This window comes from Chanos chanos, chromosome 9, assembly GCF_902362185.1.
Source record: "Chanos chanos chromosome 9, fChaCha1.1, whole genome shotgun sequence".
Taxonomy (NCBI): domain Eukaryota; kingdom Metazoa; phylum Chordata; class Actinopteri; order Gonorynchiformes; family Chanidae; genus Chanos; species Chanos chanos.
In genome coordinates this window covers 4,373,380-4,393,938 of record NC_044503.1, presented here as the reverse complement: position 1 = coordinate 4,393,938, position 20,559 = coordinate 4,373,380, and the positions used below count along the sequence as shown (strand labels likewise).

The 20,559-nt window shown below is 39.3% G+C and overlaps 1 protein-coding gene across 1 annotated transcript; it reads right to left on the bottom strand.

Annotated features, from left to right (window-relative positions):
* Positions 1–3,199: 3,199 nt before the first annotated feature.
* Positions 3,200–11,592, bottom strand: LOC115820656 (complement factor D-like). Its single transcript, XM_030784292.1, has 6 exons — positions 11,535–11,592; positions 11,065–11,209; positions 10,712–10,847; positions 10,244–10,498; positions 9,983–10,111; positions 3,200–3,262 (listed from the first exon to the last, which is right to left on the bottom strand). The coding sequence occupies exons 1-6, from the start codon at positions 11,590–11,592 to the stop codon at positions 3,200–3,202; spliced, it is 786 nt and encodes a 261-aa protein (XP_030640152.1).
* Positions 11,593–20,559: the final 8,967 nt, after the last annotated feature.

Sequence of the window (20,559 nt, the reverse complement as noted above, 5' to 3'; positions counted from 1 at the left end):
GAGTGCACTGTGGAGCACTTTTCAGAACATAGTACCACTGCTGCTTCTTTCCACCTAACACTCGCTGATGTGAGATGTTCTTAGTCTAACAGAAATGTTTTACAGAAACATAATGTTCATGTTTATTTTTATATTACGTCCACGGCAATTTTTTATACCAGCTACAGAGATTGAGTCCTCTTGTAGCGATCCTGTCTGTGTGGTGAGGTGGTTGAGCAACAGATCATAAAACCAGAGATGAAGGTGATGAATAACCACAGGTTTCCTCTGAGCAGCAATCGAAGGCCTTGAAACACAAAATGTCACATGGCTGAAGTATAAGTTTTAGTCTCAGCATATTTAAATATGAATGGAAATAAGCGTCAGTGAATGAATAAAGGCATGAGTGTGTGAGAGTTACTTGAGAGATTTTCGTAAGGAGCCTTAACGTTTAACATTTGTCTTGGTTACTGTTTATTTATTTTCTCTTTTTGAACAATTAAAGAGTTAAGCTGTTATCTCAAGTTCACAAGATCACAGTTATCAGAATACAGAAGAAACTGTCACGAGCCATCAGTCTTAACCAATCAGGTTCTACTTCACATCTTCAAAATGCTGCTAATCACCAGGCCAGTTCTATGTGCCATCTGACCCAATGAGAGTGGGTCATAGCATTTTTATTTTGTTTGTTTGTTTGTTTTAGACTAAGACAGCTCTGTGAATTCATTATATTTTATGAGTGTACGCTTATGCCAGAATGGTGCATAGAGTGGTTGATTATTTTACTTTCATTTTTGTGCACATCACTTTTGAGTGAGAGTTTCATATCAGTGGATCACAGTGAAAGATAGGACTCAGGCCAGGGTTGATGGTTCTAACTCTAACCTTGTGGTCATGTGGTATTTCAAAATAACACAAAACCAGCAGCTTAGAATCTTGAGCACCAGATAGATGGAACATATCATCAATTAATAATGAATTACTAACATTTATAACTGCCAGTAGGGAGCCTTACTGTAAAGTGTAAAACACATCACCATTTACTCGTGAGTTATTAACATTTATAATTGGCAAAAGGGAGCCCTCTATTGATGAATTACTGACATTTATAACTGTCAACAGGGAGTCTTATTGTAGAGTGCAAAACACAACACTAATTAGTTGCTGGGTTTTCTCTAAAGCGATAACAGTACCTTTTGTTTTGCAACAGAACAAACAAGGAAGTAACAAACTGTCACGGTAGGAGGGAAATACATCATTCACGCAGACAATTACATTTATGGTACACAGATAAAATCACAAGAATCAACAACACAACACAAAGACTACATGGTGAACAGTGCACATACACTTCTACCTGACACAATGGGAAACGTAAGTCAAACAATAACAAACTGGAGCTAAACAAGAGTCCAGGGCCCCAGGGCATGCTGGGAAGCTCTGCCCATCAACCCCCCCCCCCCCCCCCCCCCCCAAGACGCATCAGTTTACAATTTACAATTTGCCATTTCGCAGACACTTTTAACCAAAGCATCTTACAATAAGTGCATCAATCAGATCAAGTTGCCCCATAAGCAAAGTTTGCAATACGGCTATAGATTAATTACCCTCAGTATCACGCTCCTTGGATTCTGTGGACAAGGTTAGAACGATTTTTTTTTTTGGTTTGTGACATAAAAAGGGAGGTTAGGCAGTGGGGGACAGGTGGGTTCTGAAAAGATGGGTTTTTAGTTTCCTGCGGAAGATGGCCAGAGATTCCGCAGTCCTGACTGAGTGAGGAAGGTCATTCCACCAATGCGAGTCACAGATGACTTTGACCTTCTTCTCAAAGAGGCAGACAAAGTCATCAGCAGATAGGGATGAGGGAGGAGGAGGAGGAGGAGGAGGAGGGGAGAGGAGGGAGGAGAAAGTAGAGAAGAGTTTGCGAGTGTTAGAAGAGGCAGAGTGGATTCTGGAGTGGAAGACTTGGCAGAGGATAGGGTAGACGAGAGAGAAGAAAGAGAGGCAGAAGGACAGGAAGAAGTGATGCGGGGCATGGAGAGGTGTGACTGTGAGATCAGGAACAGGTCAACCTCTTGTGAGGACAAAAGTCCACCTGTTTGCCGCCCTTGTGCGTTGCAGGGGCATCTCAATATACCACTTTAATATGATAACATATGTCATATCAAAACCTGTGATAATAGTGAGGACAGCTGCTGTTAGCATGCTGAAAATGTCAAGGTAAGCAAAATTGCCAAAGCCTTAACGTATGAATCTGGTAATTTGATATGAAAATTTAAAATGCAATAATTTGATATGCAAAATGAAACTTATTGACTATTAAGATATGCTAATGGTGGCAAAATTGTAGTTACTTATTAACAAATATCTGATGGGGCTTACAGGTATAAATGCGAGCTGGTGGAGAAAACAAATTAAGCTAAGTAACCAATGAGATCAGAGGCTTAACAGTACAGATAAATGTGGAATCGTTATTTGGCAGGCAACAGGTGACTGTTGCACTTTTTATCTAACTCTTATAGCAGCTTATTAATGATTTATAAAGTGCTCACAACCTAATTAATAAAATAATCCTAAACCGTTGACGAACCCCTTTATGACGGTAGTCTTATTGTAATGTGGTACCAGTTTTGCTTTACATTTCATGTGTGGTTAGATCACCTGACAATTCTGTAAGACTGCTGACAGTTCTAAGACAGTGCTGTGCCCAGTGTGGGTGGATTTGAGGCAAAATGCTGCTTCCATGCAAAGCAAAACGCAAGGCTGCTTAGGTTGCTTTCATTTTTAACTACCTCACTGCTGACTAAGAGCTTCTGACCACGGCTAAAGAGAGAGCTCTGTAACTACCGGAAAAGACCCCTGTCGCCATGGTGACTCAAAAGAACATGAAACCAGCCGGTGCAGTTCATGCTTATGACCACGCTGGCATAGAGCACATGCTTTCACATTGCAGCTCTCTGTACAAATGCAGGAAAATTTCTAATAAATTTCTAAAAATTTCTTAATGTTGAGCCATGACATCTGCATGGTGTTGTGAAAGTATGGCAAACACAGAAATATTACAGAAGTATTACTCTAAAATCCATGATTAAAAAAGCACACACACACACACATAATGTACACTCAGATTAATGCATAAACAAGAAGACTGAGATCACTTTATTGCTGAAATGTTCACTTCAAATGCAAAACAAGACCCATTTGATTATTGATGAGATGCTTATGGCTTTCTTCCGATGATGGCTTTAATCCACAGCAGAAAGGAGGATATCTTGGTGTAGACGTTGGGAAGACTGGGTTTGTCACAGTCCTCTTCACCAAATGACACCACACCCACTGCTTTCCCCCCACACACTAAAGGACCTCCAGAATCCCCCTGTAGAACAGAATGATGTGGTCAATTAATGTAATTGGGAATTATTACAGTTCTTGTCTCAGCTGTTACTTCCCTCAAAGAACGTTTTGGAAAACACTTTTGGCATGTAGCTATGAGACACGGGTACATTTGGTGAACAAACCTCACAAACACCTGCACCTCCATAAGTACACAGCATGCGAGAAGTGATTTGATCGTCTTGTCCCCAGAGCTTCTGACAATTTTGCCTGTCAAAGATTGTAACGTTGGCTGTCAACAGGCTCAGAACTGATGGTCCATCTGTTGTTTGGGCACCCCAGCCAGAGGCAGTGCACACGGACCCATCCTTGACGTCCTCACGTCTGTTTGGAAGTGGAATCGGCTGGGCAGTTGTGCTCTGAACATTGTCGTGAAGCTATGAAAGCATCAACAGCATTGAGAAGATTCTCAATAAACATGAAATGCATGAGGTTTTGTGTCAAACAGATTGTTTTTAAATTGGGCTTTGCACCATTCACAAAAATAAATAAATTAAAAAAAAAAAAAAAAAGGTAAATGAATGGAGCTATAAAAAATATCAAAAGGATGTTTAAAGAAATTCAGATGTCTAAACCAAAGGAAGCAGGGCACATTTCATACACGAAATTTACCTGCAAAATCATGATGTCATTTTCCAAAGTGCTGCTGTCATAACCAGGATGGACATGGTAACGTTTCACAGTCATACGGCCAGTGCAGCTCTCTCTGGATGACAGGTCTTGGTAACCTACCACAACTGTCAGTTCACCGTCCCTACAATGGACAATGTGCCAATGATTTTACTTCTAATACTCATGGCACTGAAAGTCCTTTCCTAATCTATGTGGTTCTAATTAGCAGATGCAGTTTTGAAAGCAGTGCATCAGTGATTTGTCGTTTTCTCAGAATCCATGAGCCAGACACCAGATCACACTAAATCTTAAGATCTAAATCAACATGAAAACTGTGTCTGAAACTCTTACACAATCCAGCAGTGGTCTTCTGTCCTTATAAAGAGCAACAAGGTTATAGAGTTGTCAGAGACGACACACATACTGTCATAGCGCTGAGATGAAATTATTAATGAAGCTAGCTTTATTTGTTGGACTTGTGTCAGAAGAATCAATTGTAAATGATTTTTCTTTCAAGAGACAAATGTCACTAGGAAGAGACCCCTAAATGTGATGGTGGAGTACTTTCCTAAAAGTTGAAGTTAAAACTAAAGGTTAAAACTGAGTGTGACAAAGAGAAGGGCTCTCACATATCCCAGCAGTGGGCTGCAGTCATGACAAAAGAGTCACCCACGAGAAAGCCGCCACAAATGTGATCAAGATGTTTCTGCACTGACACCATGTAGGGTCTGCTGTGTGGTTTGGCCTTTGTTCCATTAATTATTCCCACATCCACATGGGCTGACAGAGAGAGAGAGAGAGATGTGCTGCTGTGTCATTTTTAACGAGATCCTTGGATTTCTCATTTGATTCAGAATTCATTTTGATTTAGGCCATATTTGATTCAGAGTTTCCAGCAAAAATTGCATCATGACTCCTGATGCTGCAAGAATCAATCACATCTTTGCTATTTTGCCAAGAACATGCAAACAACCTGGGTAACACTACAAACACTACCATGTCCTTGCTGTTTGTACATATGCACAGTATTACCTAATTATCTAATGAGGGATTGATTTTTAGGGCGGGGGAAACAGATGAATAAATTGTAGAACTGTAATTGGAGTGAATTGTTACACCCCTAGAAAGACACTTGTGTGGCAGCTCCTTCTTTGCAGGCAGCTTTTTAATAAAGGCCCAGTTCCACATCAACAGGTTTTCTTTTAACATGTTTCATCCTTGCCTTTTTTCATTCTTGTTACATTTTTTTTCTTTTCAAAAGATCTACTGGCCACTACTGATGTCGTCACACAAACGTTAAGATTGTAAAGTGACCATACCTTATTTAACAGCATTACTAAAACGTTCAGTTCAAACATGTAAAACATTAAGAAAAGAAACAAAACATTTTTAAAACATTTCCTTTCTAAATCTGTAATGCATGTTTTTAAAGGGCACAACGTGAATCTTCATGGAAAACAACTGAAACTGAAGACTTGTATTAGCTTCAAGTCAAATTACACCTGAAAATGCTTCTCTAAAGAGACTTAACTTATCCTGAGTCTTACCAGAGAGAATCAGGGCTGGCAGGGCAGAGATGAGCAGAAGTAGAGGAGCGTTGGCCATGCTGTCTGTAGGACAGAGGAGATGAACATCCTCACACACAGGAGACATTTATATATCGACCTGTTACCAGCATTTTTTTTTCAACAACATTTCTGACCTCACCCATATCTGTGGATCGATATCAGATATGGTGGTGACAGGAAAGCTTTACTGTGGTATTTTTTCCAACCTTTCACTTCGTTCTCACACCACTAAAGCAACAGGCCACTTCAAAGATCAGCATTTTTACAATTTATCTCAGCCTGTACCAATTAGAGTCTAGTATCCAGGTTATCTAATCTTCTTTTACGTGAATAAATAATGTGATGGGGTCCATGAGTTTGTAACATGAGTTCTAAGGATTTGAATTTTTGTTTGCATTTCTTGACCTTAACCATACAAAACTGATTAAATTATGTGTGCCTCTCTGTGTTGCTGGTACAAAAAGCATTTTGCTGGTGTGAGATGCTTTATATATGTTAAACAGGTATTTGTCACTGTACCATAACACTGCACTTTGAATTAAGTATGTGTTTGAGATGTGACCTTGCAAAGCAATTCAGGAGGAGCGCACTGTGGATCACTTTTCAGAACATAGCACCACTGCTGCTGCTTTCCACTTAACACTCGCTGATGTGAGATGTTCTTAGTCTAACAGAAAGGTTTTACAGAAACATAATGTTGATGTTTATTTTTATATTAGGTCCACAGCAAGTTTTCATACCAGCTGCAGAGATTAAGTCTTCTTGCAGAGACCCTGTCTCTGTGGTGAGGTGGTTGAGCAACAGATCATAAAACCAGAGATGAAGGTGATGAATAACCACAGGTTTCCACTCAGCAGCAATCGAAGGCCTTGAAAAACAAAATGTCACATGGCTGAAGTATAAGTTTTAGTCTCAGCATATTTAAATATGAATGGAAATAAGTGTCAATGTATGAATAAAGGCATGAGTGTGTGAGAGTTACCTGAGAGATTTTCGTAAGGAGCCTTAACGTTTAACATTTGTCTGGGTTATTGTTTATTTATTTTCTCCTTTTGAACAATTAAAGAGTTAAGGAGTTGTTTTAATCTTACAAGATCACAGTTATCAGAATACAGAGGACACCGTTATTAGCCATCAGTCTTAACCAATCAGGTTCTGCTTCACATCTTCAAAATGCTGCTGATCACCAGTCCAGTTCCATGTGCCATCTGACCCAATGAGAGTGGGTCATAGCATTTTTATTTTGTTTGTTTGTTTTAGACTAAGACAGTTCTGTGAATTCACTATATTTTACGAGTGTACGCTTATGCCAGAATGGCGCATAGAGTGGTTGACTTTACTTTCATTTTTGTGCACATCACCTTTGAGTGAGAGCTTCATATCAGTGGATCACAGTGAAAGACAGGGCTTAGGCCAGGGTTGATGGTTCTAACTCTAATCTTGTGGTCATGCAGAATTTAAAAAAATCCAGCAGCCTAGTTAAGCCATGTGTACACTGGTTACTAAACAATAATCATTAAAAATTGATCACAAATAATCAACTGAGTCTAGTGTTTAAAATGAGAAAAATCAACTCCGTTCATGTCACTAGGCCGTAATAAGGTGATGATGATCTTGCCTTGATGTGGCTGGCATTTTGATGTCAGCAGCGCTTCATGCCTCAGTTCTGAAATGCTCCTGTAAGCTGTGAAGGCATCTCTTAGGTTTGGCGCACAGGAGGACAGAGCTGAGAGAGTTTCAGCAATGTTTAAATGTCAGTTGGATTTTTACATGTCAACTGCCAGCTCACAGATGCACAGCGTAAAAACCTGGTCACAAGGACATTTGTAAGAATACATAGGGAAAATGAAGAGGATTTTTCATTTTTTCTGAAGTGCAATAAAGGAAAATGCATGTCTCCATCTCTAATCTCCATCTTTGCATGCATGGTGTGAATTTAAGTGATGCTGAACTGAAAGTATAGTTCTCACTCACACACACACACACACACACACACACGCACACACACACACACTCACGCCGTTTATTACTAAGATGTTCACTTCACACTTTTAACGACAGCTTCAACCCAAGGCACAAAGGCAGAAATCTTGGTGTAAACATTGGGGATTGTAGGTTTGTCACAGTTTCCTTTCTCATTGAATGAAACCAGCCCCACTGCTTCTTTCTCACCCACCAAAGGTCCCCCTGAGTCTCCCTGTACATTACAATGAAGCCACAGGTAAGTGCACGACAGGTAAGTGAACAATAGTTAATCTTTAATATGCATCCAATGACAACTGGATTCAGCTTGCTACAGGCAACTTCAGTATCTGTTTGTAATGTATCACTTTTGACATTGGCTTCATGCAGTTTTGGAGTTTTGGGTCCATTCTTTTTCTTAAGACCCCAACCAGCCACGACATACTTGGTACCAGCTTTGACTTTTTTGTCTTTTCGCACATAGGGAATTATATCCATTGTCTTGCTCTTCTGCACTTTCTGAGGAAAAGCAATATATCACAGTATGTATTTCTGAGGAAAAGCAATATAATTTTTTATTTATTTTTATATAACTTAACTTAACTTAATATCATAGTATAATCAGAAAGATTATTTGACAGTCAAACACAGATAGCTACTGAAGAGTGTCTGACAACTTTTTGGCGTGGTGTATGCTCTCATCTGACACACAATCTGGTACACACACACACAAACACAAGAAATGTTCAAGTTTCGATTCCCAGTTAATATGGTCTGACTTAAAGTTTATCATCATTGTGAGCGATTTCTCGCCATGGATAATACCTTAAATCTGATTTTTTTGGGGTGTGTGCCTGTGTGTGTGCTTCTGTAGGCTGTGTGTGTGATTTTTTTTTTTGCCTGTTTGCCTGTAATTCGCCTGTGTGTTTGTGTGTGCGTGATGTGACATAATGAGAGCAGGGTGCACATAATATTTTTGGTCCGGTTCTACCTTTTACATGACAGGCGTGTAGCCAATGGATGGGCCTGACGGGCCTAGGCCCACCAAAAAGAAATTAAAAATAGAGGGTTATTGTTTATTAAATTGGTTGCTAACATAACTAAAATACCATCACAAACGCAACTGAAATAAAGAAAATGTGTTCTAATTTTTATTTGTATCATGAATGATGGGTTTGACTGACATCTGTATCAGCCAATTAACAAGTTTGGCTTTGACTTTATATTCCCAGCGCTGTAATCTTTCAACAGGAGGTAGTAGCTGGTTTTCCACTCAACACATTCGCATATTTTAAGCGCATTCATGAAAATTCTACTAAGTAAATGTCTGTGCGCGTGTCTATCAGCTGTGTTATGTGAATTAAAATGCACACTCCTCTCATCGCGGGAGGAGTTGTGAACAGCTGTGGGTTTAAAACGTGTCTAGGGCGACTTTAACGGAAATAAAAATCGCAACAAACCCCTTGCTGATTCGAGGAATCCTGTTTCCATCAACCGGTATTATTTTACCCTATGCTAATAACCTCTTTCCAGCGAATAAATTTCTTATGCGACTTAAAAGATTTGATGCGAAGTTTAAGCTTTAATTTCCATTACATAGATGGAAAAAAACGCAGAGTATTTTTGACAGCATTATTGTGCGTTTGTTGTGACAGGGCACGCGTTTTACGCTACTTCTGGTTAAAGCGTGCTTGATGTATAAAAATGTGGCAGTATTTTGTTGTTTACTGTATACTCCGTTTCAATGCAAACAAAGAACGGAAGATTGGACTGGCTAGGTTATTGAGTACGCTACAGTTGCAAGACGGGGTGCCTGACCTGTCATTCGCGTCAGCAGCAAGTTGTGGGAATGTAAATAAGAATGTAGGCTGGTGATGGACCGTGAGTTAAAGTCGAGCCCGCTGCACGAACCTGGTTATGACGTTATAACTAACTACTCGCTGGAGCTAACCTGGGTAACTTCGAAAAAAATACATCCACCTCAAGAACGAAGTCTACAAGTTACACAGTTACCAACAGATGATTAACATTAACACATGTGTCATAATGGCTGCCTTACCAGTGATGCGTGGAGAGAATATTCTATTGTTTTAGTGGGTAACTGTGTCCCAAAAATGTTTGTGCACGCTGCTTATTATAATACAGGGGATCAGTGTGTTGTTGGAGAGACGTTTTTGCAGAGAGAAAGAGGGAGATGAGGCAAAATGTTTGAACAAAAGCAAACGGCTAGGTCAGGAAAAAAACGGCCTGTAAAAATGGCATAAACAGCGTGATTACTCAAAACCTGTGAGCTGGAATAGTAAAATTTCCACCAACTGTACACCTACAATACAACCATTCCTCAAAACACGTCCCTAAAACGCAACCATTCACAAAAAACAGCGACTAAAATCAGTGCAAAGGGGGAAAAGGGAATAATCCGTTTATTGGTAAATGGTTCTGTACAGTTATCTAATAGCCTTTTTAATCCAGGGCAGGTAGGCGGAGATTTTGGTGTAGACGTTGGGGAGAGTTGGGTTGTTACAGTTTTTTTTCTGAAAGAATGACGCCACCCCTACAGCCTTCCCATCACAAACCAAAGGACCTCCAGAGTCACCCTGTAAAAACGGAATGAAACAACGGTTAGGTCCACAGTAACCCTCCGACACTACTTTTGACTCCTTCATCCTATGAAAATATCTCTCTCAGTATTTGTTGTTGAAATATGTCGAAATAACTTGTGATTCTACCTTGCAAAATCCGGCACCTCCATAAGCACAGAGTAACTGAGGAGTGATAGGGGCACTTTTTCCCCAGAGACGTTTACACTCTTCCCTGTCCATGATTTGGACGTTGGCTTCCATCAGGCGTTGAACTGTGGGTCCGCTGGTGCTCTTCGCACCCCATCCGGCGATAGTACAGTTTGTTCCAGCCTTGACGTCTTCGTCTCTCTCAGGAAGCGAAATCAGCCGCACCTTATTGCTCAGTCGCACCTTGTTTTTGAGCTACAACGATAGTGTTATTCTCTTTAAAGCATACCCTTCTTAATTTTTTATTTAAAATTATGTGAGCTTTGAACGACAACAAGATAAAAAAAAAGAAACCTAAAATGAAATCAGACATGCAGTATAGGCTTCCAGTGACATGGTTTGAACTTATTAAAAATAAAAATAATAAATCTAATGTCTAAACCAAAAGATATTCAGACAGAAATTTACCTCCAAAAGCATGATGTCGTATTTCCATCGGGTATCGTCATATTCTGGGAAGACTGCGTAGTGTTTCACTCTCAGGCGACCGATTTTTTTAGCTGCCAGTTTATGAACACCCAAAACAACTCTCCGCTCTCTTCCACTACATATTACAAAACGGGAAAAAAAAGATTTAACATATCTGCACAGGGTATAACACTAAAACAAATGTACGGATCAAACTACGATGGGTCTCTTGAGATTCAAAATCATTATATAGCCAGTAGGCTACCCACTGAATGATACAAAATGACAACGAGAAACACTTGTCAGATACCAGAAACACGGTAGAAAAAAATGTAAGTGAACAAAACATTTACTCTTTCCAGCAATGCGCTGCCGTCATAACATACGACCTTGCCACCAGAAAGCCGCCACAAACATGTTTGCCGTTTTCCTGCACTGAGGCCATGTAGGGCCTGGAGTTTGGTACGACTTCTGTTCCATTCACTATTTTCACATTTACTGAGGCTGAAAAAAAATGTTTTCATATTTTCTCAAATATGCATGGGCATAGAATGATATTGTAATATATTGAAAAAGATTTTTTTTATATAATAGGCTAGGTGTCTTATCCCATAGCGATGTAATATCATGTATTGCCAGTGATATGTTCTATCTGTATTTATTTAAACTCTCAAGTCTCCAATTTTTTTCCTATTCACATACGACCATCCTTGTTCTTTAGTTCACTTGTTTTATCATCAGTTTTACATTTCTATAAAATCTTAATATTCTTTTTGGTGAAAGCATCAGTCTTCAACAAACATAACTAAAACACAGATCTTACCAGAGAGAGTCAGGGCTGGCAGGACAGTGATCAGCAGGAACAGAGGAGTGTTAGCCATGCTGTCTGTAGGACAGAGTGATCAACATCTCCTCAGACAAGATGTCAAGTTAACACCATCATGTTTTTTTAATTTTTTTTATCACCTCTTTACCCGCTCTTGTTGGAGTCAGCAGCTAGGGTTTTTTTTTTTTCAGTTACACATGTTCTTTTCAGTCCCTTACACATACTCTTGTAATTGTCTTAGCTCTCGGAAGTCTGCGGAATTCTCTTTGTCCTATGCGCAGCCTGCCGGGGTGTGCATAGGACAAAAAGTGAACTCTGCAGACTATTTAGTTAAAACTGCCCCCCCCCTCCCTTTTTTATTGTTTTATTTATCTTAACACTTATCCTCAACTCAACAATCACAAAGTAACCGAAAAGCACGTGCACCCTCCTGGGATCAGTTCAAAAACCCCAGCCCAGAAATGTGTTTTTGTTGTGGTCACACCTCTTAATTCATCAACATCACACACATTTCACTCTGTAAAAGGGGCACAAGTTCTTCTAATCTTCTAATAAAGAAAAAACCAAACAAACAAACAAGCCCCCCCCCCCCCCCCCCCCCCCAAAAAAAAAACCCCAGCATTTGGACAGTTGCAAACTTGCATGCATTAACGGAATCATATCTGCATTGTCAGTAACAGTTCTGTTAGCACTTCTGAAAAAAAAAACAAAACTGCAGCTATTTTCTCACATGGTGACTAGCTCGTGGGTCTTGTCAGAAATAGCCAAAGCAGACAGGACAGTGAACTGCAAGAGCAAAAGGAGCGTTAGAGCTGTCAGTAGGACACACTGACCTGTGGGACAGACTGACCAGTAACCCCCAAGACTGGAGGTGTTTATACACACTGGTTTCCACACCTGTAGTGCTTTCTATCATTTGGTTTCCATGACTGGGGTCCATGTCAGCCTTAGCTGCCTGAACGCTTTGCCTAAATTGTTTGTTTTGGTCATCTCTGTGCGTAGAAACTACCCATAGAAAATGCTGACTGGCAGCATTTGTATCTGTTTAGATGTGTAAAGGGTATAATTGTAGGTAGAAGGTACAAGCGTCACAGGTAGGTGCCCAGTTTAAATGAAGTTCATAAGGAGAGTACAGGAGGAGTAGTCTGGAGACAAAGCCTTGCTCTTACCATCAGCATCTTCCTGCAACGTTCAGTCTCCCTCCACTTTCCTCCACCCAATGTCCACAGGTTCCTATGCCCCGGTCCAGAGGAGAGTGGGAGAAGGGGTACAGACTGACCCATAGCCTGCCTCCTTCTGGTAGTTTTAGTGAGCTCCCGGAGGATATTGTTTCAGTTTATCTGTGAGTTAGGACTTTATAAAAACAAACAAACAAACAACAACAACAACAAAACGGTATGTAATTTCACAGGCAAAAGGAGCTCGTTGATTCATTCATTCTGGAATATTAGTAATTCACCTTCTTCTCCAGGAGATGGTGCTATGGAGGCGGTTTCAGCACCTCACACAAATGTAATTTGCTCAAACACATATGTGAACCTTCATTCGCAACAGCAATGTTTATAACCTTGTATGGCAGTGAATTTTGTATGCCAGTTCTTTTGTGTGTGCATGCTTGTGTGTGTGCATGCTTGTGTGTATGTGTGTGTGTGTGTGTGTGTCTTTTCTTTGTAAGTATATCGTATCTGTGATGCAACTGAGGTAACATTTTATTTAAATCAAAGATCAATGTTTTTTTTTTTTTTAATATGACTTCTGTTAAAACACGTAATATCTTGGCCCCATGACACTAACCATATCGTACAACGCGATGATGTGGAACATATGACATTGAACGCAGTGCTCGCCCTTCGATTTTCAAATTTCGATCTTAAGTCGATATTTTTTTTAATCTTGGATGCCTACAGTCAAGTATCATGAGATCGGCATACGGTGAGAGGATTCTGGAAGGATTTCAAGTCAGTAGAATTTAGAATGTTAACCACATGTTTATGCTGGGTGACATTTTGATGCTGTTTGATAACATACCGGGGTCATGCATGTTGTTGATGTGTAAGCATAAATGTGACCAACGGAAAAGTCAGGAAGGTGTCTCTGTTTAAGAGTACAACAAAAGAGATTCTAGTGAACTAGACAAATATGTACATGTTGCCTCTACATACACAAATAACATGATCTTGAACGTAAAACAAATACCATTCCTTTATGGCTCAGTTGCTCTTTAACAACCTTAATGATGCACACACACGCACACACGCACACACGCACGCACCTGATTGGCTCAACCAATCAGATGTGTTTTTGGGTAGATGTTAGATACAAATCTGTTTTCAGAAATCCCTATCTGTACTCAAATCTGTAAATGGGTTGGACATTTCTAGGCAAAGATCTGGGTTTCCTCCACAGAAAAAATGCTGCTTACAGATTCCTGTAGTATTTAGACACAATATTGAGCATAACATAGCTTTGCACATCCAGCAACGAGCTTTGAATAACCTTTGTGGTTACCCTGTATGTCCTGTGCGCTACGGTGACGACACGACCAGGCTATAGGTTAAATTCAGTTCTGATACAGGTACCGATGCCTGATGCAACACGTTCATTGATCACTCACGATGTGTTGACAGAAACGTTCATTGTCCCGTTTCGATTTTTTTGAAGAGCTGATTGAGGTTAATAACAAAACAACTCATTTTGAGATTAGTTTTCAAAATGAGTGCACCGCTGTCACGTGGTCACAAAAAGAGGAGCTTGTAACAAACCTACTTTCTATACGCAACCAGGCACACGAGAACCCTTTTCCATCCTCCAGATAACATGGAGGCTGGTACTGACTGATATCACTGTATCCCCATACATATGTCTGTCCCTGTTACGTGGACAACTCAAAACACTTAAAAATGCTTCCAGTGTAATTTACAAAGTAAACCTCGTGATCTTAATCTGGTTTAATCATTTCTTGGAGATGATGGTGTGACCGTGAAGGTGATAACCACATTGCTTGTTTCTCTCTCTCTCTCTCTCTCTCTCTCTCTCTCTTTTCCAAGCAATGCTGCCTGCTTGCCTCTCATGCTCTGCCCTTGACAGTTGATTTGCTGTGTGATAAGAACGACTACAAATGCCAAGCCATCACACAGTTTACTCTCTCTCCACTCCCCTGGCAGACTGATGCTTGTTATTTTGGGTTTCCATTTATTTATGTATGTATGTTCTTTTACCGAACAGTAACAATCCACGCTGTTTCCACACTTCCATCACACTTCCAACTACCTACATGCTTTATGCTGCTTTAGTTTTCTTAGTTAACGGATAAAATGTTGGGTTAACATCTCATTACCATGTGGGTCTCCCTTCCTTGCTGTGGCCTTAATGAGAGTCCTAACAATACATTTAGAGGCTACAAGTGTACAAGAAAAATAGTTCAATTTAAGTGTCTTACAGGAAAGAGTCAGGACTGGTAAGCCGATGAGCAGTGGGAGCTGTTGAGTGTTAGTCATGCGATCAGTAGGACAAGGTGACTTATATCCAGGAAGGATGTTCCAGGTTGACAACCAAAGTAATCCATATCATATGATCTGTACCCATTCTATAACACATGATCATTCAACTGAATATATTTGAATATATTTTAAATACCTAGGACAGAGTCTTATGACATTTGGGTGTCTGGGACTGGTTTTACGATACCTGATTGATTGGTGAGATGATCATTCGTGAGACCGTTAGAGTAACACAGTATCCATATGTTTGTCTTGAGCCCAGAAAAAAAGCTGTGATTATTGTTCAAATGTTCAGCATAAACCAAGGCTCAGGCCCATGAGTCCATTGTGTTTCTACTGTTAAAACAGATATATTTTGTGCAGTTTTATAAATATTGTTAAAATGAATTAGTACGTGTAAGTTCGTCGTCCTTTTGTTAATGAATTAATGAACTGTCATGATAAAAAAGTTAATTTTGACACGTACTGTACTTACTAGGCTATACTCCTATAAGGTTAGCCGACATTCACGAGACGCAGCACGTGCGAGCACCTGAGGGGGAGAACGAGAAGCCAGTGTGAGGAGATTTTTCGTATGTCCGAAAGTACATTATGTAATGTTTGTGTAAACTAATGTGTTGGGTTTTTTTTTTTAAATAATCATCTAAGCGATAATCGAGAGGAAGACTCCAACGTTGTTTAACCTGGATAGTTTGAAGAATCTTCATATCGAGTTGATAAGCGGTTTCAGGAGTGTACCAAGCTAACTGATTACCGAGTTGGTTTCGGTTCACTGACGAAGTGAACAAACTTTCGAACTGATACGCGAACTGAAACTGAAACTCCAGTTCCCCCGTTTCTGACTTTGAAACGAGAAGGACCCAACCAGATAGCCCTTTGGGCTGCTCGATATACACCCAGAGGTTCTCTGGCACCACTGGATTCGAAGACACAGCCTAATGGAAATGTCATGCCAGCTCGCTCGGGGACGGTTAGCCAACAGGTAATGGCAAGAACGAGCACTGGACATCAACAGGTACCATCCTATATATATATATATATATAATTGTATTTTTTTTGCTGTGTGTGTGTATGAGTGTGTATATATACTGACCACCAATCTGGCTAGAGCAGGGCCCTGCCCATACCGTGCACAGGGGGTAGGAACACTACATATCAATTACTTCATATGTCAGATTGAGTGAGAACTTTGCATACTTATCTCACAGGTTAAAAGGAAAAAATCAGCCTCTGGTGGATGATCAAATCAACAACTTGAACAAAACCGCAAGCCACAAGCAAGTTCTCAGACTACTGAAAAAAAAAGCTACCATGTTTTTAACATCATTTTTGATGTCGACTAATTCGAAGTGTGAGTGGAATGACATCATAATACAGATTCTAATTAGTGTAAAATGGAACGGCATCTCTCCTTGGTCAGATGGCAAACTAAAAACAACTCAGAGATACTTGCGATCTGTAATAAGGATAATCCATCGGAGTTCTCTCCTTACCAGTTTCTCAGTGCTGCTTCAGTAGACTATGTCGGTTTTAGCTGATTTAACATATTGATATTGACAGGATACCGCACCAAGATTACATCTCTGGCTGTTAACGAATGTGAGAATGTGAGAGTTTTGGATAGTTCTGCTACCAAAACATATCTGTGTTCAGTTTATAACTTAAGCTATAATAATATTTATCCATCTGGAAGGTGCTCTCAAATGAACATGTACATTTTACATGCCCCCAGTCCCACCCACAAAAATACAAATAACAACTATTTACATCAATTTAATACAAGAAAGAATGATCTTTACTGACTGATTGTGCACTGCATTCATCTAATGAGGCAATTAATCTAGGGAAGAAAGGCTACGGTATCTTGGTGTAAATATTTGGCATGTCTGGCTTTTCTCATTTTTTTTTGCTGATAAAATGGCACCACCCTACACACGCACACACACACACACACCAAAGGATGTCTACAATTCCCTTGCAGAACAGAATGGTGTAACAGGTAACTGAGTCCTGCAGCACGGTGCATATTAACCCCTCATCTGAAATAACCACTTACGCTCACACAAATAACAACTGCTTAAACAATTAATACAAATGAGGGATGATGTTTACTGGCTCACAGCTCATTGCATTTATAGAATCATTTTTCTAATACAAGGCAGAAAGGCCAACATCTTTGTGTAAACTTCTGGCAGGGTAGCATTTGTACAATTCTGACCGAATGACATCACCCCCACTGCATTCTCCTCACACACCAAAGGATCCCCAGATTCCCCCTGTAAGGTAAAACGTTTTAACAAACAAAAGTAAATGCAGCTCTTTCCACGATTTCAGATATAGACTATTTTTTCATCCAATAACATGTTAGTAAAGTGTCAGTATCTACATAAGAAAGACTGAAAGTCTGTGATCTTACATTGCAAGCTGATGCTGCTCCACTAGCACACACAATGTTCTCTAATGCTTCTCCATCATACTGTGTCATGAGGAATTTATACTCAGCCTCATCAAAGACCGAGAGATTGGCCTCTCGTGGATCCTATGTCCATAGGATCTAGTGAAACCCCTAGGTGGAAGAATATTGACATTTGCAATAAAAACAAGTGGCCAAATAGCAGGGTGTGCATCTCTCCCTTATAAGATGATCTGATATGTATCTAGATACATGGGCTACGATACGATTCAGGGACAATACCTTTTTAATATTGAATGATTCGGTGCGATTCAATTTGGTGCGATTTGATTTGGTGCAATGCGATACGATGCAATCTGATACAGCTCTTAACATTTGTTTAGTGTAGACATTTATTTTACATTATAAATTAAAATAAGCCAATGCTGTAAAAGTGGCATTGATCATAAGCATAAAAAAATTCTGAGATTTTGAGAATAAGGTCTTAAAATTAGGAGAATAAAGTCATAATATTATGAGAATATGATTCTACAAGAAAAAAGTCATGATAATGTGGTGCTGATGTGCCAAAAGATTAAGTATTTCATTATTTGTGAAACCTATACTAAAGCAGGCCTATAACGCAAGACACTTCACATTCCTCATTTAAACATAGTCGGCAGGCTACTCTTCTGATATTTCCCCTCTAAAATAAAATTACGACTTTATTCTCCGAATATTATGACTTTTTCCCTGTAAAATTACGACTTTATTCTCGTAATATCACGTTGTATTTCAGAATATCATTGTATTCATTACTTTTCCAGCAGGCGCAGTTAGACAAAAAAGACTTAATGTATGAATAAACATTTTGACACTAACGCTGTACTTAATTGCTGTTCTACAGACCTTACAAATGGCCAGACTTCTGTCCAATTTTCTGTCCTTTTTCTAAAATCCAAATGTCTTCCAAACTTTAGATTTTAGATTTGATGGTGCACCGTAAACCGAGTTGGCGTTGTCGGACGTGTTGTTCTTGTTTTTACCTCGCAAGCAATGCTCACGTTACTCTCTTAAAGGGTAAAAGGTCAATGCGAGATGCTGTGCAGGTTTATTAGTGCATGAGGGGTGGTCATTATTATTTTGAAAGTAACATGACTTGTTACATTAGATCAGTGTGTCTTCCGCAGCAGTTTAGTTTATACTCAAGTAGAATTAGCAGCAAATCTTCAGTCAACCAATTCGTAACTGCACAATCGGGCCATTGACTGGTTCATGGTACATTTAGATCGATCCAGGGGTCCGCGTATTGATATAGTCGCATCTTTAACATTAAAACAAGTTTCCGGTTCATATTGGTGAGTAGTTACACCCCTGCCAGATAGATTATAATTTTGAATTTTATTTGAGAATATGATTCATCTGAATGTTAATGTGATGAAGGGACATGTTTACCTCCAATAGAATAATGTTATTAATGAAGGTTTTAGGAATGTACTGAGGATATTTCTTCACTGTCGCTGGGCCCACTTTGTCTGTAGCTGAAAAAATTCAAGAAAAAAAAGTTGTTTTAATACAAACATTGACATATGTTGTGATTGCCCTGATTAATAAAGGAATCAGTATTGAAAATCTTAATTCAATTCATCTCTCTGCGAAAACATAGTAAAAAATCAATAGATATAACGATGGGAAAGTGCTATTGTTTTTAATAACATTAGATTTTAATTTGAATTCCAGGAGGGATGGCTGTGTTTGTCAAAGTACTGAGTGTGTTGTGGTGAAATGATTTCAGGTTTAGTGCCACTGAAATGGCCCCTCTTCTGGCACACACATCCCACCCAATATTCAAAACAGTGGTGTTTGTCCCACCCAATATGTTCCACGATTTTGCTTTTAAAAATATGAATAAATTTGTCGGGAGAATTCGGTTCTCATCTAACCTGCTGACCGTGGGGACAAAAAAACTTTTAGCTGACGAGTTCGGTTGCATAAGCATAAACGTCTCTGTTGTCATGGCAGCGTCTATCAATGAGCCAGAGCAAGTGGTGTTGATAGGGCTTGTGGAGATCGTGACATCTTTCCATCATGGATAAAAGGAAGGGGATGCAGACTAGTCTACTCGCCGTGTTGAAGAGCCTACATTCTTGGCTAAATTAGCGAGTAATTAAAAGACTAATGATTGTCTCCCCCAATACTGAAAATACAGTTACGCCCATGACTGTAGGTTTATTTATGAAACAGTGTGGCCGTTCTAGTGAGTAAACAAGCAACGGTCATTTCACACATATTTTTTCTTAAAGATTATAAATTTGTGCTTGATTTTTTTTTCTCTATAGTTTCTCTTTGATGTTCATATGGCAGGGCCACACAACACGCGCACATACACTATTTCCTTCAGTGTGCATTAGTAGCAGTACTCTGTGGTTTATAATGGATCTGATATTTTTTAAAAAACTTTTTATTTTGTATTTTTATATATTTGACTCTTATTTATCAAAACTTTATATTTGGTTGTACTTTTGTTCAAAGTGCTGTTAGACAGTAAGACAAGTTTATTTTTAAAGTGCATTATATCATGTTATCTTGGTGAGGACTCTTAAATAATTACACATAACAAATATTAGGGAAAATCTCCGCAGATATATCATTATCAGATTTTTAAATCTTCAAATATCAAACTCGATATTGGTCTTAAAGATCCTATATCAGTCAGGCTTTAATGAAAATATCTTAAAATATCTCCTCTTTGATTGTTAGCTAATTAATTCACTGTACACTTGATTCTCAGGTAAATAAAGTAATCCTACAATTTGCTAGCATTGCTTGCATCTATGGTGAAGTACGCAAATTTGTGAAAATCTACTAACAACACATTACTAACATAATGATTAAATAATTTTGGTTCCACATCAAGCAGATCACAAGCAGAGCTTCTTTATTGGACTGAACTTCTAAGTTCCTTGGCCCCTGCCTCATATGCAAGTCTTCTCATGATGATGCTTGTAATTAGCAAAAGCTGCTGATTTGACACAGATAAGAACTGAGATGAGAAATGAATATTAAGTTATGATCCACTATAAACACATCCTGCCCGAGGAAACGAGTGTCACTCTATCACACTAACAGC

Coding starts and splice junctions, on each gene's coding strand:
- LOC115820656 (XM_030784292.1), bottom strand. CDS start 11,592: ATGGCTAACACTCCTCTGTTCCTGCTGATCACTGTCCTGCCAGCCCTG. Junction 10,848..11,064: donor GCAGCGCATTGCTGGAAAGA/GTAAATGTTTTG, acceptor TGTAATATGTAG/TGGAAGAGAGCGGAGAGTTG. Junction 3,263..9,982: donor TCTCCGCCTACCTGCCCTGG/ATTAAAAAGGCT, acceptor AGTCTTCCCAAC/GTCTACACCAAGATATCCTC.